This window comes from Carcharodon carcharias, chromosome 2 (assembly GCF_017639515.1).
Source record: "Carcharodon carcharias isolate sCarCar2 chromosome 2, sCarCar2.pri, whole genome shotgun sequence".
Lineage (NCBI taxonomy): Eukaryota > Metazoa > Chordata > Chondrichthyes > Lamniformes > Lamnidae > Carcharodon > Carcharodon carcharias.
Genome location: NC_054468.1, coordinates 201,295,650 through 201,321,437, shown reverse-complemented (window position 1 = coordinate 201,321,437; position 25,788 = coordinate 201,295,650). Strand labels below are relative to the sequence as shown.

Here is a 25,788-nt window from a genome sequence, read left to right as displayed (position 1 = left end):
AAGGTCAGAGTGGAATTGAAGTGGAGAATTAGAATGACAGGTGACCAGAAACTTGGGATTACACTCATGGATTGAATGGAGGTATTCTACAAAGTGACGAGCCAGTCTGCGTTTGGTCTCCTCAGTACAGGGGAGCCTGCATCGTGAGCAGCAAATACAGGATACGGAATTGGAAGAAGTACATGTTTTGTTCTTTTGGCAAGATCCCACTGGAATGGCCAAAGAAATTTGGCCCTTTTTTAAAATCCTTTATTTTGATATTAGTTATTTTCATCCGGCAACAGTGAAACATAATTTTCTTTGTGGTTAGTTTATTGGCTTGTTAATTTAATAGCTTGTTAGTTAATACCATGAGTTATTCAAAATTTACATAGGGCAGAATTTTTCCCTCGTTGGGCAGGCATGCGCCCGACCTGAATGGGAGTAAAATAGTGCATGATGATGTCGGGCGACCATCCTGATGTCGTCGCGCACTCGGCACAAGAGGCGGCAGCGCGCCTGCCGACAATTAAGAGGCCTATTAAGGCCCTTAATCAATTAATTTTTTGCTGCCTGTCCAACCATTCGGTTGGCGGGAGGGCGAATAGGCCAGCGGCCTTACTATTTTTCGCAAAACCTCGTCCACGACCAGTGATTAAAAAAAAACTTTTAAAACTCATTTTTAACATGTCCCTGCTCATGTGACAGAGTCACATAAGGGGGTTTGATTTCCTTATTTTTCAACTCTTCATTTGTTATGTTAAAAATCTTCAGTTCCCTGAGGTAGCTCTGTGCCTTCAGGGAGTTTGCACCGAGTGCATCCCATGCATGCGCGAACTTCAGTGCTCGCGCTCCTCCCATCCCCACCCCGTCAGCGCTGAGGCTCTGAGCACATCTTTCATGTTGGCTGGCCATTAATTGGCCAGCCAGCGTGAAATCGCGGTCGAGGCCCGATCGCGGGTGGCGGCCGGTTTCACGGTCACTCCCAGGCCCTCCTGCCACACCTGCCTGACGAGGTAAAAATCCTGCCCATAGAATTTCTATCATGCTGCCCAAATATAACATTCAGCAATAGATGCTTCTTTAAACAACTTGAGAACTGATGTAAAATAGATTGTTTCAGAAGAAGGTTTTTACAAGACTGATTTGAAAAGGGATTAACAATATTAAAATGGAGTGAAACTGGGTTGGAAGAAACAGATTGGTTAAATGTGAGGCTAGTAAGTCCTGACTCCCACCTTCTAGGCTGACAATGCTCTGATAGCTTATTTCCTAATACTCTTTGAATACTATTTGTGAATTTTGTGAGTAAAGGTGAGGGGTCTTAGGCTGGGATTTTACGGCCCCAACCACTGTTGGGACCTTCTGGTCCTGCCAAAAGGCAATGGACTTTTAGCTGGCCCACCGCCTCACATGTGCCATGCCCCGCCATGAGTAGGGCGGGGTGGGGGGGAGGGTGGAAAATCACGGCCTTAGTGTTGGAAAATGGAACACTTTCCCCAAGCCAAGCAGTCATGGCCAGAATCAAGCACTTCCAGAGCAAATGCAACAACAGGTAGACACAGAGTAAAGTTGCCTGCACTCCAACCTAACATCATGCCTCTGCCCAGCCTTAGATGGATACTTGACCAAAGTGATATTTTCCATTTCTCACACCAGCCATCATTTTAAATCTTCCTTTTTTAATACTGGATGATGTTAAAGTAAAATGATAAAAGAATGATTTAAAAAAAGTATTATTAGCCACATCACTTATGAAGTCTTCAAATATCAGTAGACAGTATAAAGGAGAAAGAAAATCACTGAGATTCATGCATGAAGCTCTCTCATTGCAAATCATCTTTTATGTATGAAATATTACAGACAATTAAGTTTGAACCCACTTGTATTTTTTGAGAATGATGGGTTAAAGCAGATAATTTTTTAATAATTGGTGAATTAAAAGAGAGGGAAAAACTACTCCTAATTAGTCTTATTCATAAGGTTATGAATGATGATATCTGACAGATATAATGCATAAAACACGCAATAATGTTTTATAGGAGGATAGGAGGAATGGTGTACCTTACTTGCTCATTAACTTTTGAGGGTGACAGCCAAGCAAAAACTATGACACCGAAAATCGTTTTGTTTTAGCTCAGCTCATGAGGAAAGGCTTTTAAGATAAGAATGATTCTTATGATATTAGTGGACAGATGCTTGATGTGTTTGCACAGCAGTCCTCTGTCTGGTACTTTAGTGGTGGCATTGCCCCATTTAATGCCTGCATTACATTGGTGAACAGAGGAACCATACGAATGCAATGCCTTTCCTCTGACATGGTCAGCAGTGAGAATGTCATAGAAAATGTGCTACAATAATTGCATTAATAAAGTAGTACTTATGTTTATGGCTTCCTACATTTCAAAGAATGTACATAAAAACCATGGACTGAATTTTTATGAGGAAACTAAAGTCCAGCCGCCAAGGCCGAATGCGTGAGGCAATTCCACTTCGGTGGGACCTTGGGCTGCATTTTGCTGGCAGTAGCCATTTAACAGGTCGCAGCTGGGGCCACCATAAAGATGGTGGCCTGGCCCATAGAGACACTGGCCCAATCAGAGGGCTGACAGCTCAACAGCCTTGGTAGCGCCACCACTGGCGGTGGCCACTGCTGAGGCTACAACACCAGGGAGAGGGCGCCTGAAAAGCGAGCATGTAAGTATTTGGGAGGAAACTGGGGCGAAGTAGGCAGGGAAAATTCAGCACTGTAGGTTTCATTGTTTTTGGTAGCACATACTGTTTATTTCTTGATTCTGACAATTGTGTGTTAATTACAGTACTGTGTTCTTGGTAACATGAGCTTGTGATAATAAGCATTTTAATTTACAGTTGCTTTCTGATGCACTCTTGCCATTTTCTTTGAAAAAAGTACAAATAGATTTTGTAATTGAATTCAGTGTTTTCATGTTGCCTATTCATACAACATGCACTGTAGATTTAAAATCCAGAAAATATAATTATAAAAGTTTAGTGGATAATGGTGTAGCTGTGGTTGCTTTCAGTCGTGACTTAATTTGTTTACTTTACATTGCAGCTTTGGTCTTCAAATCACAGATATGAAAACAAATTATTTAATGTATTGTGCCTTTTAGCAGTGACCTCTTAAAAAGCCTGTGCAGTGCTTAATGCAAACAAGTACTTTTTCTTTGAAAGACAATTATCCTTCATCAGTCACTTGGTAAAAAGCTTTAGTCAGAAAAACAAGTATCTCCTTCCTGTCGGTCTGCATCAGACAACAATTGCGTCAGTTCAGATACTGTTTTCAATGAACACCCCCAAAATAGTACTCTTTTAAATCCCTCGGAGAAAATACAGATATAACCTCAAGGCCAACTATTGCTTTATTTAGTGGGTTATTTTACTTTTACAACAGAAACATGTCTCATTCTTTGTAAGTGCAATCTGTAAAGCGCAGCAGTAAGCACAGAAAGCTCATCCTACTGGATTCATAATATTGCTGCAAAGTAACATTAGTCATACAATTCTTTCAGACTGTGACCAGTTTTACCCATATGTTCTAATTTTCCTATTTTTGTCTTATAAGCCCTTGATTGTTTTATTCGTTGGCTTTGTTTGTGTATCACAAATATACAAATTATGGATTTGCTGTGACGACCTGTAGAACCATACAACCTATCAAGTGTCACCTGAATAACCTCAGCACTGCTTTATGCAGAGGAATGCCACTCAACCGCAACCCCCCCCCCCACCCCCACCCCCAACCCCATTTGTGCCAGGTAACAATTACCCTCATTCAACATCATGAAAACAGATTACCGCACATCTCATTGCGGTTTGCGGGAGCTTGCTGTGTACACATTGGATGTCATATTTTCTACACTACAACAGCTTGGATTTGTGTAGTGCCCAAGGCATTTTGCAGGACCATTAGCAGACCAAATTTCACAAGAAGACGCATGGGGAGATATTAGATCAGAAGACCAAAAGTTTAGTCAAAGAGGTAGGTTTTAAGGAGTGTCTTAAAGGAGGAAAGTGTTGTAGTGAGATGGAAGGGTTTGTGGGAGAATTTAAGGGTTTAGAACCTCAGCAATTGAAAGCATGGCTGCCAATGGTGCAGCAATTAAAATCATGCATGCACAAAAAGCCAAAATTGAAAGAACAAAGATATCTTGGAGGGTTGAGGGCCTAGTGGCGATTACAGATATAGGGAGGGGTGAGGACATGAAAGGATTTCAAAACAAGAGTGAGAATTTTAAAATTGAGATGTTGCTTCATTGGGGGCTAATGTAAATCAGTGAGAACAGGGTTGATGGTGAATGGGACTTTGTGCAAGTAAGGATACATGCAGTGGAGGCTGTAAAGTCCTTTGGGATATCCTGAGACCATGAAAGATGCTATATAAATGCAAATTCTTTCATATATCTAATTAAATTCCATGAAGAAACATCGAACCAACAGACCTCAATAAGCAGGCTATGTAGCTGCACCGTTAACTTTGTACCTACTTTATAATGCAGCATTTAAAATCAACCCGGTTATAAAAGTGTCCTTAATGTTATGTAGTTATTACATAGTATTTATCACATAAAAATAGGCCATAAGGCTCAATATGTCCATGCCAATGTTTATGCTCTATATCAGTCTCCTCCCACACTTTCTTTATCTAATGTCATCAACATATTCCTTTCTCCCTTGTGTTTATCTAGCTTTCCAAGCTATTTGCCTCAACTGCTCCTTGTGGAAATGAGTTCCATACTCTCACTACTCTCTAGGTAAATAAATTCCTCCTGAATTCCCTTTTGGATTTCATAGTGACTGTCTTATATTAATGGCTCCTGGTTTCCCCCACATGTGGATTCTTTTCTCTATGTCTACCCTTTCAAACCATTTCATAATTACAAAGACCTCGGTCAGGTCTGCCCCAAACCTTATCAATCTTTCCCGATTGGTATAACCTCTTATTCTAGTCAATCTTTTTTGCATCTTCTCCAGTGCCTTTAACTCCTTTTATAATTATGGAGACCCAACTGTTCATAGTATTACAAATGTTCAACTAAGTTACTATACAAGTTTGACATAACTTCTCTGGTTTTCAATTCTGTCCCACTAGAAACAAACCCCAGTGCTTTCTTTGCTTTTTACTGTGGCCTTATTCACCTGTGTCATTACTCTTGGTGGTTTGTGTCTCTGTACCCCACACATTTATCTGCTCTTCTACCCCATTTAGACATTTATTTTTCAGAGAGTTTGTGACCTCCTTATACTTCCTACCAAAATCTATCACCTTACTCTTAACTATATTGAAATTCATTTGCCAATTACATATCCGTTCTGCAAGTTTATTAATGTCTTCCTATATTCTGCCCCAGTCCTCTTCCATATTAATTACACCCCAATGTGGTATTGTCTATAAATTTAAAAATTGTATTTCTGGTTCCCAAGTCCAAATTGTTTATGTAAATGATGAACAACAGCACTCCCAACACTGATCCTCATAGAACATCACAGTTAACTTGGCTGCCAGTAACTACTAAAATCAGCCTATGACATCTTTTTGCACTTTTAGAGGATATTTCCTATGTGTTATGTGGAAAAAAATTAGAAACCCATTTCAAATAACGGATTATGATTTTGCCGCACGAGTTACACAGAGGACTATTCCACTGAAGTTAGCTCAGTTTCTGAAAACAGCTGGGAGATTTTTCAGACTTGGGCAAAAATAATTTTTAAGAATGAGGTGAAATTGGGCGTTGTTGCACCCATTGTAAGGGTGAAAACAGGTGTAATCAGATCCAATTTTGGTAATGACCAGTGTCCTGCACCCAAAGATGTTTGATGTCCGTTCCATTCAACACCATTTAATTTTGGAGTGGGGACCTAAAACAGGCAATAGGCCATTTAGTTACATATATAAGAGCCAAATGCCTGTTTTAGGTGGCTATTGGGGTGTCCGAAAAATCTTCCAAAGGAAATTGGGCTTGGACGTTTTTCCCATACCCTTAGGATAAAATGCTCAAAAAACTAACTGTAAAAGCAAAAGTTGGATGGGTGGCAACTATAATGCAATTATAGTTGCAATAATAATGATATTTAATGGCTCATTAATAATGTTATTCAAGTTCTTATGAAACAAGTTGTCCTTTGGAGCTATAGAACAATTGGAAATGCTGCTTGTTTACTTCATATAAAATGTAGTGTATACATCATACTTCCATTCATATTTTGCATCCTCTAAATTAATTGCTGAAACTTAGAAATGTGATTAATGAGAGTTCACAGAAAATAATTTTGAAATAATAAGGTGCAATGTATGGACTGAACTTTGCAACCACCAATGTTTATAATTTGATAATGAAACCAAAACCAATAAAGTACCAGTAACATATTGAGAGATCTGTTTAATAGTTTACTTTAGACTAACACACACTAACTGTGCAAATAGATAGATAAAAGGCATTTGGCTTGTTCAACTTCTCCTGTAAAGCATGAAGCTGCACATAAAAACTGAAGGCCTTGGATTAAAGTTCAAGAGAGATCCTTGAAGCAGCTGGATTTGGATACATCAAATTAGTAAAATTAATGGAGTTCAATGATTTTATAAATAATGTAGTGAGATTAATCTTTCTAACTGAACAAAAAAATGGGTATTTCAAACAATTCAAATGTAATTATTGGGCTGGATTTTGTGGGGCTGATTAGGATCTTATACACCAGTCGGAGTACCTCTGTCGGTTCTATGGGGGCAACCCGATGGAAGTGGCCACTGCCAGGCCTCATCCAGTGATTGAGGCCCCCAGCGATGGAAGTCCTGCTCGTCACGAGTGCCTGAAAATAAGGGACCCCACATCCCCTCGCTAGGAAGCCATTGGCAAACACCACAAGATTTGCTGGGTCGCTTTCCAAGGCTGTAGGGAAGCCGTGCAGCTCCCTTTCAATCACTAAAGCGCAATAAATTGTGGTGGGCTCAGAGATAATTGGTGTCAATTGGCTCATTAAATGAGCTGAATTGAAATCCCACCAACGGCGCCTGGGAATCCCGCATTGGCCTCTTCCTGCTTCTGACTTAATCAGGGGAGGTTCTCCCACTGCAAGGAAACTGATGTGGGGCCTATCTCATGATTAAATAGACCTGGACACCAAAGTTCCCTCCCTCCACCTGCCTGCTAAGATGGGTTGTATTAAATCCAGCCCATTAAGTATGATTGGATTGGTATGAACTGAGAGCAAAAATTGGTTTAGACAGTAACATTTAGACAGAAACATTTTATGTTTCTCAAACTTCTCAAAGTGTTGGCATGCAAGGGATTAATTTGAAATGCAATGATAAACGTTGTGCCACTTCTGTACACAGCAAGACCCCACAAATAACTGAGATGAACAAATGTGTCTTTCTGTTGGTTGATTGAGTAAGGAATGTTGATCAGGATTATGTATATGTTTATGGGATTTAATTTATCAGTACAGGCAGACAGGACAATTTACATCTCTTGTGAAGGACAGCGCGTTTGACAATTGCATTGGCGTATCAGCTCAAAGGTTTAAAGTAGGAACTGAATTCACAAACATCTGTCTCCGGGAAGAGCACTCCTTACTGAACCAGGGTGATGATTTGGATTGTGGTCAATATGTTTATATAGCATTCCAAAAGGACCAAGGAGTTGGCAGATATGTGACAAGATTGAATAATCTTATGCAATTTTCCATTGGATAGTATAAAAGTCTTAGTAATACTAACATCACATTGAAACAATTAACCAAGAACATAGTATATTCTAATACATAAGTATGACTGAGCTGTATGTTTAAACTTCCTTATGAGAGTCTTCTAAAAATATACATGTATTGCCCATGAACTCTGACATTCTTAAAATGGATATTTGTTCAAGTTTATGTTTGTCTTTCTAAAACCATTTATATGCGCATAGAAAAAGGTCTTTAAAGAATGCTTAACTTACCTTGATTAATACTCTGGTGCTGAGAAGGACACTTCCTTGTTTATTTAATACCCAGATCATTCTAACTCATTTGTTAATGTAGCTGTATTCATCTGCTATGCACACTTGACACCTAGGTTTTCTTAAAATTTCCTCAGCATCTGGAACTAATGTGCTGGTTGACATCTGGAGGTAAGTTGGAGCTAGTAGCTATCTGCCTAAGCCAGGTAATTGTTTCTCATGTGCACAGCTATAATCATATTGTGTAGGTTAGGGAGTATTTGAAAAGCAGTGTTGTATTTAAAAGTTAGGTAATTAGTCATAGTCCACAAAGGATTGTAGGCATTCTCTCTATTAGAGAAAGACAGTTGGTTATATAGCTTAAAGGTCACCACTTTACATTAAGCATTGGGTGGGTAAGGAGGCAGGTCCCAAGCCCTCCTCAGCCAGAGCAGGAATTGAACCCACACTGGCCTTATTCTGAACTACATGCTAACCAGCCAGCCAACTGAGCTAACCAGCCCTTACATAACAGAATTAGTTGGCTTAAATTTTAAATGTCATTTGTACTCACCTTATTGTTATTACTGAGACCAAACAGATGGACTAGTTGTGTATAGTCCTGTGCTACTATGATAATTCTTCCAAATCAAACTTGTTTATTTGTATCAGACTTTTGATATATTCTACTATTTATCTTCTCCTGTGGTAAATTTGTCACAACATTTTGCATGATGTCCTTCCAGAATTCATAATTCAAGGCCAAATTAGAGAGTATTTAGAGCTGCATAGAATAATAAAGGACAACCATTAGGAATTTGTAAAATGCAATATTTCTTTTAAAAAGTGATTATGTAGATAAAAAGGATGCAGTAAATGCAAAGTTCCTATAGACTTTCTGAAGTAATTAAAGGTTTGTTAAAAGAAGCTTGTACAGAACTTCAGGTATATGGTAGGGGAGGAAATAGAGCAGCAGCAATAGAAAGTTGGTTGATAGGCTGGAATCAGAAGGTTAGTTGCTAAAGGATATTGTTTGAATTGGATATACCTTTATTCCTGATTTTTTTAATATATATATAATAAAGGAGGGCATAAAAATAGCAAAAATGGCAGACAGATGGTAGATGCAATTTAATGTGGTGAAGCATGAGGAAATTTGTTTTAGGATTTTTCACTCAGTTTAAAGTTACTGAAGGATGAAAATACATTAGATAGAGCTATCAAATAGACCTGTACCATTTTGGGTTTTATAAATAGGGACTTAGAATACAAAAGAAGTCATTTATGTAGGGCAGTGGCTAGATCACACTTCGAGTATTGTGTACAGTTTTGACACTTCATTACAGAAAGGGCATTAAAGAGATAGAAAGCATTCCATGTAGATTCACTGCATATATCAAGGGTAAGAACAAGGAGGGTTTGCCAGGCGACAGTGATGGGAGAGAGTGAAAGGAGAAGTCTGGCATTAATGGATCAGAGCAGAAGTATGGGGCAGAAGGATATCTGGAAGCTGGTGGTGGGGATGGGGATGCGAAATCATGGAAATATTTGTGGCAGAGGGAATCTCTGAAGTGTGAGGAGGATAGGTGTATGTGATACTTAGTGTGAATGAAGATGTGGGTTATATCATTTTACATGACTTCTGGAGGCTTGTTGCAGGGAAGTTAGTTAGGGGGTGCTGCTGAACTCAGATCCTAGGATAGGGTGGAGGCAAGGACCCGTACTTCTAGGCTTAGCTTAAGATGACAGCAGAGGTGGTTGAAGAATAATTGGAGCGCCGGACAGGAGCCAAGGAGAATAAGATTAAGTTTGCTGACATTCAACTGCTGGAATTTTTGATTCATCCAGGCCTTGACATCAGAGGAGTTTGAGAGTGTGCTAACAGTCTTTAGGTCAACCAGAAAAGCTTTAATGTCCTCCGACATTAAGAGCTCCATTACTCATGCAGCTTCATTTAGATGCACTCCAAATGGCAACGGTAAATATTAACGCAAACCCATTCTGAATGGGCAGTGAACTGTAACACTTAAATGAAGATTCTTTTTTGAGAAAATCACTATTAGATACCCTAAAATTGGAAAATTAAAAAGCCAAATATTTTGGTCTGTCACTTTGCCTTAGCAGCTGAAATATACATAGTAGTGAGTAGTGTAACCTGATTTAACCTCCTGTGAAGGACATGGGTTTGTTTCTTTCAGGGGTTATGGTTTTCTGTAATGTTGAAAACACAGTGGGACAATTTCCTATGTTTTCTATATCTAGTAAAATTATATGTGTCCTGAGAGATTACAAGTCCACTAGAAATAGCAATGAGGAAATCTTCCTGTTCTATTTACAATGCTTGCAAACACGTAGTCACAAGAGGAAACCTTTCCCTATACTGAGTGGAAGCAAGGTGTTTCTCTGCAAGGGAGAGGACAAGTTAACTGGGGAATTCTCTCACTTCTCGGCAGCCAATGGAATGCTTTGGCAGAGACTGTAGCAAGTTTCCCATCCATACTCATAGCTGGGCAATGCTGTATATTATGTATGGCTGGGGCCAGGGGATGGAGGGATGGGGGGGTTGCTGGTGGTGGTTAGCTGTGGGACACTTACAAAGAGGAGAGAGAAAAATTTTAAAACTAAGGGGAAAAAATGTAATTTGCACTTCAGATACCCACTTGCACAGCAAAAAATAGTAGGCATTGTTTTACCTTACTGTAATATCTGAATTATAATTCAAACCTGCAATTGAAAGATATTAAAAATACACACATGTATGCTGGGGTTTATAGTATTAACTGCCATTGTGTTAACATAATGTAACCTCACGTAGATTTATTCTTGAACAGACTTCCTGCTTGCAGTGTGCAGTTTTCATTTTGCACTCTGGAAAATTTCTTCGAAGTTTTATCATGTAAGTTATATTGAAGTGCTAAGTCAGAATAGCCAAGAATGTGCCCTGTGAAGTGAGGATGGAGAGAGACATACTATACAAATAAATCTTGTTCTACAATGTAATTCTGCAGTTGTTAATAGCAACCACACTATATTTTGTTTTCAAAGTTAATTTTATAAATCATTTCACTTTAAAGACAGCATTTTCTCAATGAGTTATGTATACTGGCTTACAATACATGAACCCGGGATAATTTAGAATGTAGGAATACTGTGTAGAATTAGCTGGATGTGAATTCAGTCCCTGTTTCATGTAATCATGTGTAACATAGTGATAGTTGTACAGTCTCATTGAAGATACACATTTTATTTTGTCTTGAAATCTGATCTCCAAAGCTGTGAAAACACTACATTTGCTGTGGTAATTGTGAATTCTGAAGTTTTTGCACTGCATGTATTTTTCTTGATTTTATTGCAAGTGCTGATTAGATGTCTGGTCTAATAGGTGAATGAAGCAAAACTTCCTAGCTGGAAGGAAAGAAAAGGGGTCAGTCTTTCCTCAGGAAGTGGTAAATTCTTCTACTCGGTGCAAAAAATTCATAAAATAAACTGCACAGAGCTTGTTAGCTCCCATTCTATTTACTAAATTGAGTTAAATGCTTATTTAAAGTTACTGGCATTTATTGCAGCATTCATCAAGTGTAAGTGTGCATATTTTTCTAGTCTGCTTTCAATAAAGTTTCCTGCATGGTTATGAATGAAAGAGCATCTGCAATAATTGAGCCTTACTGACGAACCCATCTTGGGCCCCTCACATATCTCCTTGCTGATTTTCTCATGACGCACTGATTGCTATTGGCACAGCACAGTTATTTTCTCCTCTGTAATTATGTTTGGGTTTTTCTCTGTGCTGGTGAAGTTAGTATGTTTAATTGTCACAAAGGTGAAAATTTGCTTGTGTCATTTCAATTGAATGTTCTTCAGATGATAACTTTTGTGAACTTGAAAAGGCTACATTTTTCTAAATAATTAATTTTCATGATTGAGTAATTAATTAATCGGAAATTGTTAAAGCTATTTTGCACCTGCATAGTCAACATGTTGGGGTTACCATTCACCAGAAACTGAGCTGGATCAACCATTTAAATACTGTTGCTACAAGAGCAGATCAGAGGCTGCAAATTCTATGGTTCCACAAAGCCTGTTCACCACTCTGCAAGGTATAAGTCATGAGCGTAATGGAATATTGTCCACTTGCCTGGATGAGTACGGCCCCAATAACACTCGAGAGGCTCTATACCTTCCAGGATAAAGCAGCCTGCTTGATTACCATCCCATCCATCATGATAAGCATACACTCCCTCCACCACAGTGGCAGCAGTGTGTACCATCTACAAAATGCACTGCAGCAACTCACCAATACTCCTTTGACAGAACCTTCCAAACCCACAACCTTTAAAACCTGGAAGGATGAGGGCAGCAGATGCATGGGAACACCACCACCAGCAAGTTCCCCTCCAAGTCACACACCATCCTGACTTGGAACTATATCGTTGTTCCTTCATTGTCATGGGTCAAAATCCTGGAACTCCCTTCCTATCAGCACATGTACCTACACCACATGGACTACAGCAGTTCAAGAAGGTGGCTCACTACCACCCCCTCAAGGGCAATTAGGGATGAGCAATAAATGCTGGCCCTGCCAGTGATGCCCACATCCCGTGAATGGATATATAAAAAAATAGTCATCGGAGTCGGCATCCTTTCATCTCTGAAAGGCAATGAACCAACAATAAACTATCCATTTCAGATGGGGCCTCTTCATATGACACACCTTTGCTGAAGAGGTCAATCCTTGAGAGGCAGGTTCTGCCGCAAATGCCGGAGATGAAGGTTCCAAGTGTTACTGTGGTTTCTTGTTTTTGGTGTTGGTGCCTGTTGCCTAGCTGCTGTAGCCACTGGTCATTGTTGTGGTGCACGCCAGTCGACAGGATTTTCCTCTGTTGTTGGCTAGTGACTCCCAGGTGCGATAATCGGGTTTTAGGACCTTCATGTCACAGTTGCAAGCATCTTTGAAGTGGAGTTTTGGGCATCCCACTGGTCACCTGGTTCCAGCTACCTCAGCATACAGTAAGTCCTTGGGTATGCAACCGGTCTTCCATCCTGTGGATATGCCTGAGCCAACAAAGCCGCTGTTTGATGAGTGCTGATAAACTTGGGATCTCTGCCTTTGGGAGGACTGGTGCATTTGCGATTTTGTCCTGCAAGGATATACCCATAATGGCCCCACAGACAAGTTTGTATCATACTCTAATTGAATTATGTAAACCTGTTAAGATGACATTTACATGTAATACAAAAAGAAAAATACTGTAGATGCTGGAAATCTGAATGTCTTGAATGACTCAGTAGGTCAGCCAGCAACTGTGGAGAGAAGAAAATAGGGTTGTCGTTTCAGGTTATTGTCTGCTTGTCAAGAACATCAGTCTGTACTGAGTTAACTGACCTCAGCTAAGAGGGCGATAGGCATGCTACAATTGACTTCAACGTTAATGGGTTAGGAAAATGGGGAATGATCCAGGGTTCCTATTCCTGATAGCTATTCAGCAAGCCTTGTTGGAATTGCATGTGCATTAATGTTGGCTCAGCTACGATGACTTTCTGTTGACATTCACTGGTTTCCTGCATGAATATTAGTGGCTTTCATGCCTTCTATAATGGAACTATCTTTAAGGGAGGAAGGAATATAAAATTAACAAGCAAATTAAAACTCATTTGAAAAGACCAGTGAAGGAGTTCTGTAAGTCAATATTCAATTGTGTGAAGTTCTCAGTGTTAGAATATAGGTTAGACAGAGTGAGAAAGAGAGAGGGAGAGAGAGATCATCCTATAGTTAAACAGAAAAGACACAAAATAAGAGGAAAAATCATTACAAATGACAAATAACTCATTACTGACTTTGCTTAGCAAATGTCTATTGTGTTGTGATGTGTAGTGCCAACAATATTTGCTGATATGAACAATATGCTAAAATACAGACAATGGTAGGATCCAATGTCCTTTTGTTTCCTGGGTTAAACAAAAAGAGTGTATAGTTCATATTCAAATAAACCTTTGCTCAGTGTCATTTATCTGAGAAACACCATTGTCACATCTACTGCCAGTTGATTTTATAGATACCCAAACATCCTGCGATCTTCCAAAGTTTCATTTTCATTCTTTTTGATCTCAGTAGAGAGACAACAGAATAGAAGTTAACCTTAAAATGTAATCAGCATTTCATGAGCAGAACTCTTACTTTTAAACAGAGCACTCAGTCTCAACCTCACATCTGTACAACGCTGTCTTTCATACAAAGTTGCCATCCAATGCTTAATTGCAAAACTTCTCTTGTGTATAACCCTTTCTCACCCATAATTCCTTATATTTTAAAGGCATTACATGCATTATTTTCATAATATCAAGGCAAATGTTGAATAAACCTGTTTGAGGAAATGTAAGCATTCCTTATAGGTAAAGTAACCAAAGTGTCAGAACCTGTATCATACAGAAATCCTATTTCACCTGGAAATAAAGAAAAACAGTTTCTCATAAATCACCTAACCAGCCAAATGAGCTTTTATGTTCATAGAAAGACGCCATGGTCTGGATTTTCATCCTCGAGGCGGGTAGAAGGAATTGGGAAAATTCTTGGCTTGGCCTGCCCACCTCGAAAGTACCCACAAAAGCAGGATCTTCATTGCTGGAGGCTTGGTGCAGGCTGCAGTCAGGCCAGCTGACCTGGGAAGAAGTGCAAAGGCAGCCACAGAGTCTGCTGGCTGCGGAGGCGGGCTGTTTAAAAGACACGCCTCGGTGCTGTGAGACTTTGTCCCAGTAAAAAAAACGCACAAAGGCCCTCCATCCCCTCACATGTCCTTCACCCTCCAAACACTCTGCATGCCCCATCCATGCCACTTTATGCCCCCCATGCCAAGCTCTGCCCTTCCATCCACTCCCTCAGACCCATGATGCCCCTATGGTCCTTCTACCTACCCCATGATCCCTCATGCCCCCTTTGCCAAGTTATGGTACTTCCATGCCAATTGACACACTGCACACTTTCTAGAACCAAATGAACCCCGTAGTGTATAGTGGATATATAAAAAAAAGCTTTGAAAAAGAGTAATCCATTGATAATGTTCTCCTGTGCTTGGAAAAAAAAAGGCTGGAATGCAAATAAATAAAAGTATAAATCATCCAGGCACTTTGAAGTTTCAAAAACCTCAAACCACAAACCCTTGAAACCACTTAACTTGTGTAAACAAACATTGTGAAGTTGGCTGCAAAGATCAGAGAACCTGAGCTGTCAGTCAAACAACATTTCCTCCGGGGCACTGTTGTCCTCGTATTATAATAGCTCTTTGGGCTCTCACTATACACTATGGGTTTCATTGGCCCTAGAAACTACAGTGGGTCAATGTGCATGGAAGTTCCATAGCTTGACATAGGGGGCATGAGGGGACATAATGGGTGCGCGGGGGTGTAAATTCACATAGGGGGTTTGAGGAGGACCTTTTGAACTTACCTTGTAAAAGGTCCCCTCATGTAGACTAGAGTTCATGACTCCTCTAAGGGGCCATGAACCATGACACTTTAAAAACCTAGCCCTACTCCATGAAAATTGAGGAGGAACCAGAGATGCCTATCTGCAATGGAGCTGGCTAGGTCAGGAGTGCCGGATACAGGCATTTCATAGGAACCAGTCTGTACTCTTTAAAGGCACTCCCGAAAATCAGGCAGCCTGAGAATGGGGTTGGGAATCCTGAGATCAGGATCTGCCGCCATTTTTAAAGTGAGTCAGCTTGACTCCGTGAAAATCCAGGCCTGTGACTCTATTATTTTTTTGAAAATCCAATCACACTGTGTAATATGGAACCCTAGGTTAGTCTTATTGCTGCAATTAAAACATGTTTTAGGTATAACCTGTTCCTGAAATAGGTGTTTACTCTCATTAATCAAAAGATCTTCTTCTAAAGCTGTGACAGCCAATCAGGACCATTCTGGAGGAAATTTCCAGTGGAAATGCTGATTGGTTTACTTATTTACAGCAGTGAGCACAAGTATGTGAAGGAGCTGATTTCGCACATACACCGTTGAAGTAATGCTGAATTAAAGTGTGCATGCGTGTTGATATTAATTCATCTCAGTACCAGACTCATTGATTCCCACAAAGCAGTACTGCTACCCACTTCCCCATGATACCATCAACACTCACTGCTTAAACAAAATACTGGTGAATGTCCACAGACAATGGGGAGAAATAAAATCAGCCAAAGCCCCTCTTTCAACTTCCTAATCACAATTGAGTGATTCCTTCTGAAAATGTGTGTGACCATGTGAATGTTTGTATGTGTGTACGTGTGTGTGAATGGGTGTCTGCGTGTGTATATGTGTGTGTTCGTGTGTGTTTTTTTATTCATTCACAGGATTTGGGTTTCGCTGGCTGGGCCAGCATTTATTGCCCATCCCTAATTGCCATTGAGAAGGGGGTGGTGAGCTCCCTTCTTGAACCGCTGCAGTCCGTATAGTGTAGGTACACCCAAAGTGCCAGTAGGAAGGGAGTTCCGGAATTTTGACACAGCAACATTGAAGGAACTGCGATATATTTCCAAATCAGGATGGGGAGCGACTTGGAGGGGAACTTCCAGGTGGTGGTGTTCCCATTTATCTGCTGCCCTTGTCCTTCTAGATGGTAGTGGTTGTGTGTTTGGAAGGCACTGTCGAAGGAGTCTTGGTGAATTCCTGCAGTGCATCTTGTAGATGGTACACACTGCTGCTACTGTGCGTCAGTGGTGGAGGGAGTGAATGTTTGTGGATGTGGTGCCAATCTAAAGGGCTGCTTTGTCCTGGATGGTGTCAAGCTTCTTGAGTATTGTGGGAGCTGTAAGTGGGAAGTATTATATCATACTCCTGACTAGTGCCTTGTGGATGATGGAGAGGCTTTGGGGAGTCAGGAGGTGTACTTGTCGCACAATTCCTAGCCTCTGACTTGCTCCTGTAGCCACAGTATTTATATGGCTAATCCAGTTCAGTTTCTGGTCAATGGTAACCCCCAGGATGTTGATATTGGGAGCTTCAGTGATGTGTGTGTGTGTATGTGTGCTAAATTTTCAACTCAGTGTACAGGTGCGCGCCTGACACACACGAGCGTGAAATAACGTGTGATGACATCAGGTGAGCATCCCAACATCATCGCACACTTGCATGATATTTTGGCTGGCGGGCACACGTGGGAGTCGGCAGCGCACCTGCCGACAATTAAGAGGGCTGCTAAACCCATAAATCTATTAATTAAATAGAATTTTTCCCTGCCCGTCCAACCTTATGGTTGGTGGGTGGGCGAAAAAGCCAAGAGGCCTTTCGATTTTTGAGTAAACGTCATCCAACGGCCGCAAACTGTTCCGTAGCCATTCCTAGACCCGCCTGCCGTGCCCACCTGATGAGGGGAAAATCCTCCCCTATGTGTGTGTGTGTGGTGTCTGTATGTGTGTCTGTATGTGTTGTATGTGTCTGTGTGTGTGTGTAGGTGTTTGTGTGTGTGTGTGTGTGTCTGTATATGTGTGAATATCAGTATATGAGTGTGTGTGTGTGTCTGTATGTGTGTGTGTTGCAGCAGGTTGAAAGGAAGGGAGGAGAGAAAATGGGAGCAAATTCTTTTTTAAATGGAACATTGAATAAATCAAAATCATGTTGGAATTAGTGATAACTGTGATTTATTTTTGAAAGGCATATTAAAGGTAGTTCTTTAAGTCCAAAGAAGCCCAGCAGGTGAAGGTACAAGAGTGGATTATATGCTGCTGTGATTTCAGAGATCGATTATGCTCAATTGGCTACCTTAATCCCTCTGAATGCTGTTATAATGCAATGTCAATAATTAACATTGCAGACCTTTCATGCATGCTGCAATTACCATATGGCGGTTAGCTGATTCAGCCACATGAAAGTAGCGCTGCGAGAGAAGTGCCCATTTCAGATAAAGATTAGGTGATGTGGGCTTAGTGTTTTGGGCACAGTGGAGTGCCACTGCTCTTACCACATAATCCACAGCTCAAGTTGGTATTTCCTCCACTGAATTGAATCACTTGTGGTTAAAGGTTCATGGTTTGCCAACAGTCTTCAATGCTGTTGTATTGAATGTCAAATATTACTTTGGACTTCTTTCAATGATTTAAAGTGTATCTAAACATTTGAACTTCGGGCTTGCAACATTGGCATGTAAATGAAACACAGAAAACCGCAGGTGCTGGAAATCTGTAACAAAAACAGAAAATGTTGGAAAGAATTAGAAAACAGGTGAGTGTAAATGCTTCAGAACTGGAAGAAATTACAGTTGCATTGCATTTAAAAAGAAATGGCTAAGGGGAGGGAAACACACACGTGCACACACACACAAACACATACAAACATATATACATATACATACAAATGTATGCATACATCCATATGTATACATACATAATCAGTATATAATTTTATATTAACATGCTAACTCAGTTTACAACCTGGTGTAAGTGAGGAACATCGATTTTTTATTAGGATTCCCTACAGACCATGGCATGTTTAACACACCTCCAGTTTTTCACTAAGGTCAGCGAAGACAGGAATGTGGGCATCTTAGTTATGACCATATGATATTGAAACATTCAGTTAAGTCCTATGTTTGACTGTTGATGGTAGAGGTCTCCAAGTTTCTGTTTTTCTGTCCTGCTTAGTAATTATTTCTTTTTTTGCAAAATTGAATCATTCAGTAGTAAAGCTGTCAAGAAGCCTTCCGTAATTTCTTCAGAGAGTGTACCCGTTGTTTTCAAGACTAACTGATTTGTGTTGGAGATTGCTTAGGGCTTATCACGTAAATGAATTATTCTGAAGAAAGTTTTGTGGCTGTAAAATTTGGAACATTTCCATCACTCTAAAATTAGTATATCAGAATTGCCAAATAAGTGCAGGCATGTGACTTTTACCTCAATCTTCTAGTTAGGTTTTACAAATTCTTTTCTAATAAGTAAATTGATGAATCACAATGATCACAGTTATATTTTTAAGCTATCAGCAGATATTTTTCTGGTGGTCGTTGTCAAGAGATTTTTTTGTCCTACCTACTGGACTAAACAGAAGCCTTGTTAATGTTACTAACAGAAATTGGCACTATTCCTCTCATGACCTCTTGGATTTCAGAGAAATCCTTCAGGGAATAATCCCTCAGTCAGGCATGGGTGGGACCTTGTGGAGGCAACAGGGGCCAGCAAGAAGTCCTGCCTGCCAAGAGCTGTTGGCCAATCAGAGGCCATCAGTTTTTCTTAACAATACCACTGGGGAGGAGGTGGCTGCAGCTGGTGTTACACCCACCCAAGGCCTTAGATCAAGGAGAAACCCAGACACACGTGAGTGATGGTGGGGAGGGTGTTCGCAGGAAGGAGCTCATGTCGGGGAGGGGAAGGAAGGGAGAGGGTTCAGCAGCAAGAGCGGGGGTGGCTCTCAGCAAGCCCCTCCACCCCCCTGCCCCCCCCTTCTGGATGCTGGGACTCTTGATTAGGCACTGTGCCTTTGAACAAGGAATCTCCCCTGGGGGCCTGCAAGCAAACATGCCAGGGTTTGCTTCATGCATCCCACTTAGTGTAGCATCACAAACAGCACCCCCCACCCCCCCTCCCTGCCTCTAAGGGGAGGCAATGGCATAGTGGTATTTTTTGCTGGACTAGTAATCCAGAGATCCAGAGTAATGCTCTGGGGACCTGGGTTCGTATCCTGCCACAGCAGATGGTGGAATTTGAATTCAATAAAAATCTGGAATTAAAAGTCTAATGATGACCATGAAACCATTGTCAATTGTTGTAAAAACCCATCTGGTTCACTAATGCCCTTTAGGGAAGGAAATCTGCTGTCCTTATCTGGTCTGGCCTACATGTTATTCCAGACCCACAGCTTAACTCTTATATGGTTGACTCTTAAATGCCCTCTGAACAAGGGCAATTAGGGATGGGCAATAAGTGACGCCCATATCCCATGAATGAATTAAAAAAAAAAACCACCTGCTGCTGGGTGAATACAAATAGCAGTGAGAGGAGGCTTATAAATGCCAACTAAGGGCCTCAATTGGTGGCAGGGCAGGAAGTCCCGCGATGGACATACTGTGGAGGTTGAAGGTAGCGGGGTCTCCACCTGTCACCCTCCATCCTCCATCCTGATTAAATGCCCCCCTGCCACCAAACTTGCCATGGGGGACGGGAACTAGATTGGGCCCCATGTTTCATGCTGTAAGCTATGAAGTGGATTTATTAAGAATAACAGTTAAACAGTGGCAGCAAAAATATAGTTGCTTGTACAGTTTTTACAAATTTTTAAAAACTCACACTCCTCAATCTAATATAAAAACAATAACATATCATTTTGCTAACTCTACATATTATATATGGGCTAGGGTATAAACTGTAATTCTTATATGCAGGGATTTGTAGTGACCTTACTGAGCTCCACGAGGCCTCCGCTATATGAGCTGTGTTTTCGTCATATGAGAGGAACTGATAAAATGGGACTCACTTGTCTGGAAAGTGCCTCACTCAACCTTTGAAGGTGAAATGTGGAAAACAGATAACCAAAAAAGCTCCTTTTAGTTAATTAAATTTATCCAAATAACACACTGAATTCCTGATTCTCCCCAATGCAGGATTCCCGCTCACATGCTCATCTCCAATATTTCACCTTAATTTTGATTGACTCCAGGAAGAAAAGGTCTGTTTGTTTACTTTGCATTCAAAATAAATTTGCAGAGGAATAAAGTTTTAAAGTGATGTCATGCATGCCAGACAGCAACGTGAATCATCTCCCTGGTGTAAATTAGCTGTAGCCAAATTTAAAATTACTTGACATCTCATAAATAGACAAACAAAATAATATGATTTGTATTGTGACAGAGCTGCTCCTTTCTATTGATACATATCAATACAGGTTTTGAATTGAACATTTAAGGCACAGATTTACTAACACAGATGAAATATTTAATCTATTACTGCTTAGAATAAATCATAAATCAGAGTATAAAGACTGTGATTCAATTTTGCTACAAATAAAGAACAGAGGAAATCTTTCTCTAGTGTGAGTAAAGATGTTGTATTAAAGGTGCAGTCCCCATCACTTACAGTGGGTATGTTGATGTTAATGCATTTACCCACTGAACATGGTGAATGGTTAAACCAAATATTTTTTTAAAGTACAGGAAATATCACTTAGCACCTAATTGTTAGCAGTTGCATGAGAACCTCGTCTCGCATTTAATGAGATGTGAACAGTTGATTGAAACTGCTTGCAGCTCAGAATTTGGTTGAAATCAGCAGAGTGTTTTACATTGGTAAATATATGGTAAGTAATTACTGAACTGCCCAAAATAGCTAGGGTGTTTAATATGTTATAAATGACGTCTTTGTAAGTGACTTCTTTGGAATGGTAAATGCTTAGAGCCATTCGCCCTGATATAAGTGGCTGCCTGTGACAAGCACAGACCACTGTAAATGATGAGGTCCATACCTGAAACCTTTAAGAGTGATGTGTAGCCAACAATCTCAAGTTATACCATTGGATCTGTATCTGTCCCGGGATAAGGACCAGCAGTTCTAGTTATGCACTTAATCTTCATTTACAGGTATCTAAACACCAATTAAATTTTGATCCCCTTTACAAATATTGGAGTTAATTAACTTATTAAAAGTTTGCTTTGCTGTGCCTGCATTGTGAAGTTGAAGCAATGGAGCAATCTCCTCAAGCTGATTTTACACAATCTACTTGAATTCAGTTAGAGCAACAAAAATAGAAGAGCCTGGAAATACTCAGCAGGTCCATCGCCAACTGTAGAGGGAGCAAACACATTAACATTTTAGATCTAAGCTTTGTCAAAACTGGAACAAAACTAAATATGGACAACATTTAAATAGAAACAGAAGAAAGAGTAGAAATGGGTCAAAAACCCATATACAAGGGAGAAGAAATAGGCAGAATGATCTGTAATGTCCTTAATAGAAAAACAGGGGATGGTTAAGTAGAATGAATAAGGCAACATCACGTACCATTGGACCACACATTTATGTTAATGCAAAGTCTAAACCAGTTTGCACTGACACACACTGTTACAACTAGCCTATCAATGCATGCAAGTGAGCAACAAATGTCAGGCAACGAAAGAGCCTATCAAGAGCAATGCCACAGGAGATACAGCAAAATATGAAGGGCGAATTTTAATTTGGTCCAGCAGAAACAATGTAGTAACTGAGTCAAAGTAGCTATGGGGACATACCACCCTATTTCTGCTCCACCGCCATATTTCTGGGACCTTTTGCTGAATGTCCCAGAGTGGCCAATTGAATTGGGCAGGGGCCTCATTCCTGTTTTGCAGATTGAAGGTCTATGATGTGTGTAGGGATCCTAATTCAATTTTGAGGGACCTTTTGTCCAACTGTACCTGGCTGCTGAAATGGATGAGGCCAAAAAAAGATATGTGCTAGGAGCAGCATTGGTGCTCGACTGGGTTCCACAAGAATAACACGGGCGTTGTCGCCCAGGCTCCCTAATCCCTCCATCCGTGATCCATACCCTTCTGCTAGGATTTAGCTCTAACCTGGCTGGGTTGGCCTCCTGTTTTTCTGATATTGGGTTGGTCTACAGCATGATAATAAATCAGGCCTCCCGCCAGCAGGAATAGCTGACTGGACCAATGCGCTTCACCGTCTGGATGCTTAACATTAGCGTCTTGTGTATAGCTCACACTTCCTATATCCCACTCACTGTAAATAACTGCCCCATCATATTGTGTCCATAATGAGCATATTGCCAGAGAAGTGTTTCTTTAATTTACTGTAAATGACACAGTGGGAGGTCAGCCATTATCTGTATAAAAGTATTGCATCAAGTGAAAGTGTATAACACTTTCTAACTTACACTGAAGTTTTAAGTCTTAAGTATAATCCTAGGCGGTCACTTCTTGCTGGGTTTTTGGTGCTGAAGCTGTAGACATCTAGTTACATCTCCAAGCTTCCTTCATCAATGGAAATTAACTTTTAATTGATTAATTAGATTCTAAGCTTAAAGGGACATATCAAAATTGCCATCTTTGCAGCAGAAAAATATCCTCTACCTGATATTATAATAAAATAGAATAATGTCATAAAATAGTACATATTTCAACCAAACAGAATAAAATGTAAGATCTGTTGTTTATATAGTATATTTGAATGTTAACAATATACTATATAATTTTGTTAATGTTTCTGATTATTTTTGATTCATCACGATAAAGGTTTGTCAATGTTAGGGACAAATTATTTTTCCATTTGGACACTGGGTGTCTCAACCAAGCATGCTGTATTAGAAACGTTATGACTAGCAGCAGGTGAAGGTGGCCTCTGGTCTGACCCAATTATATGTCTTCAGCTCAACCTTAAACTTTTACCAATCCCCCTTGTGGTCTCTGAATGATGTTTTATGCTGCTTACACTCATAGATTAAAATATTTGCATTTACAGGCAACTGGGCTGAAATTTCCCAGCATCATTTTGCATAGATAAACTGCAGTCCCCCATCCTTACAACCAACATGCAGGCCATAGGTGAGGCTTTTAATTTGGATCCAGTGGAAGTCCTAGAAAGTCACAGCAGGAAACATGGTGACTGGGCCCATATCACAGGAAAGGATGCACATCATTCTCCTGGCAGTGGGAACACCTCCCGCGATTAAGTCGGAGGCAGGAACAGGTCCATGGGGGAAACTTGCCTGCTCACAGTGGGTTGTCAGCTAGGCTCACTATTGAGACAGGTGACACCAATTATCCTGAGCCCGCCACAATTTAATGGGGCTCAGGGATTACATGCGAGTGGTATGATCTTCTAGTTGGGGGGTGGCAGGGTTCCTCTTTCAAAGTCATCCAATCAAGATACCTAGCATTGAAAACAGGGGTGGCCGCTAAAAGCCACCTACCAACCCATGCTTTGGATCCCCACCCCGGCTCCCATGATCCCTTTTCCATGATCCCCCCATCCCGTTCCTACTCATCTGTGACCTGGGTCCTTTGCTGATCCTAGGCCTCTGCTTGGCAACACATTGCCGGCAGCAGCCACCACTCCCAGTGGCACTATCTGTAATGGAGAGCTGTCAGCCTCTAATTGGCTGGTAGCTCTCAGCAGGCAGGATTTCCACCCCCGTGTCCTGAATCACGTGGAAGGCCCTACACTGGCCAGTTAAGTGCGTGACAGGCACTTGACCTGATCTGGCCTTCCCCTCAGAAGTGACGGGGGTTTCCAACCAGTTCCCCAACAGGTTGGCTGAACCTGCATTAATTACATTAAATTCTGCTTCACACAACTCCTGTGTTTCGCAATGTTCGAATTCTTGTCCGAGTGTGTTTTGCAGTTCCTTTTAAAACTTTTTTGCATTATTGTTGGGTGTGTCTGAATGTGGTTCATAGATTACCAGCAAATGGGTTACTGTAGTGCATTGATTAACAGTCTTGCAATGAAATACAATTACTATATCTGTGCTCTCATGAGTTGTGTCACCTGGGAGATTATAATTCAGTTTTGCAACAAAAACCATTCCACTGAATAACCTTTGGCTCCTTTAATACTGCGCTGCCAAAACATAACTATAATATGCAGGTGTACAGTAATAAAGTAGCCTATTTAGTTTAGAATATTGCCTCTGATAGGAAGTGTACTATTGGCAACATGCACATACTGTAAATGTAGCACTCTTATCGGCAATTGGCTGTCCTTAAGAGGATATTTCATCTGGCACCTGCAATGGCATATATAACCAGTTCCTACCAGCATCACCAGGTTTGGGATTACTATTTCGTCTGCCTGTGATATCCTGCCCAACTGTGCGAGCAGTGAAACTGAGCTTTGCTGAAATGCACCTGCATAGAACATGTACATGTGTGATGCTGTCAGTTGCACTGGAGCAACTGCACGTGGGTGAACCAATTAGGTAGTGTCCTTAAATCCACTGAAAAGCACAGCACAATTTGTAATAAAAGCAATTCTGTAATGTACGTGAGGTATCATACATGTTACTTTGTGTGCTTTGGTAAGTTAGTAATTACCAATAATTGAAAAGAAAGCTAAGTGAAAGTACTCAGAATGGCAGCTAATACAAAGAAACACACACGAATAAGAGGTTACAGCTATTAACTCTGTTGAAGAAAACTCAATAAACTTTGCCTATAACAGCAGCAAAGAGGTAAGAGTAGGCAAAGCTACAGGCCTTCACCAAGGGTGGAATTTTATGCCTTCTGGGGATGGGTTGACAGATTGGGGGTATTAAATTGGGTGCAATGCCATGGGCACCATTCCTGGTGCCTACCTGCAATTTCACCCATGGCATGGGAGGCGTTGGGAGGCCTGTCTGCTTATGGGCCAATTGAGGTCTTAGGTGGCCAATTAATGCCCTCTTCCTGCCATTGCTGGAATTTAACCCTCAGCGGGCCAGCACCAAGTGTGTAGTCTGGCAGCTTTCACTTCATGGCTGGTGAGAGGCATGGCGAGCGTACCTCCTTTATGGGCCCCCTGTTCTCATCGGAGGTGCACCGACCAAAATCTTCCCAACCATGTGTTTCTCCTCCCCTCTGTCTTGTCCACCGTGGCCAACCCCATCCCTGTCATCCCCTCATGGAGTGTGTCAGCCTCACCCCAGTTATACCTGCCTGTTTACATTGATATGCAGCTCTATCGATGATCGCTATTGCAGGCTGAATACAGTCCCAGCAGTGGCCACTGCTTCTGGGGTGCTGCTGGGACTATAAAACTGCAGGGGGCCTACAAAGGAGGTCCCATCCCTGTGCCCCTCACCAACCATGAAGTGAAAGTTACTGGACTGATTGGCAGCTCTCGGAGGCAGGACATTCTCCCACGATGGGGGTGTAAGTCTTGCCCTGTGCCAATTAACAGGCCAACGGTCATTAGATTGCTGCAGGGTG

At 40.9% G+C, this 25,788-nt stretch overlaps 1 protein-coding gene across 2 annotated transcripts in view; it reads left to right on the top strand.

Moving 5' to 3' along the window:
• Window positions 1-25,788, top strand: part of epas1b (endothelial PAS domain protein 1b) — a 159,498-nt gene that overhangs the window by 45,757 nt on the left and 87,953 nt on the right. The window contains exon 1 of one of the 2 annotated variants that reach the window (XM_041209963.1): window positions 4,693-4,754. The exons of the other annotated variant lie outside the window; for it this stretch is intronic. Coding sequence (XP_041065897.1) covers window positions 4,726-4,754 — 29 coding nt within the window. The 5' untranslated portion in view covers window positions 4,693-4,725. Of the gene's footprint in view, window positions 1-4,692; window positions 4,755-25,788 lie in introns of those variants that run through there. 2 annotated transcript variants of the gene reach the window in all.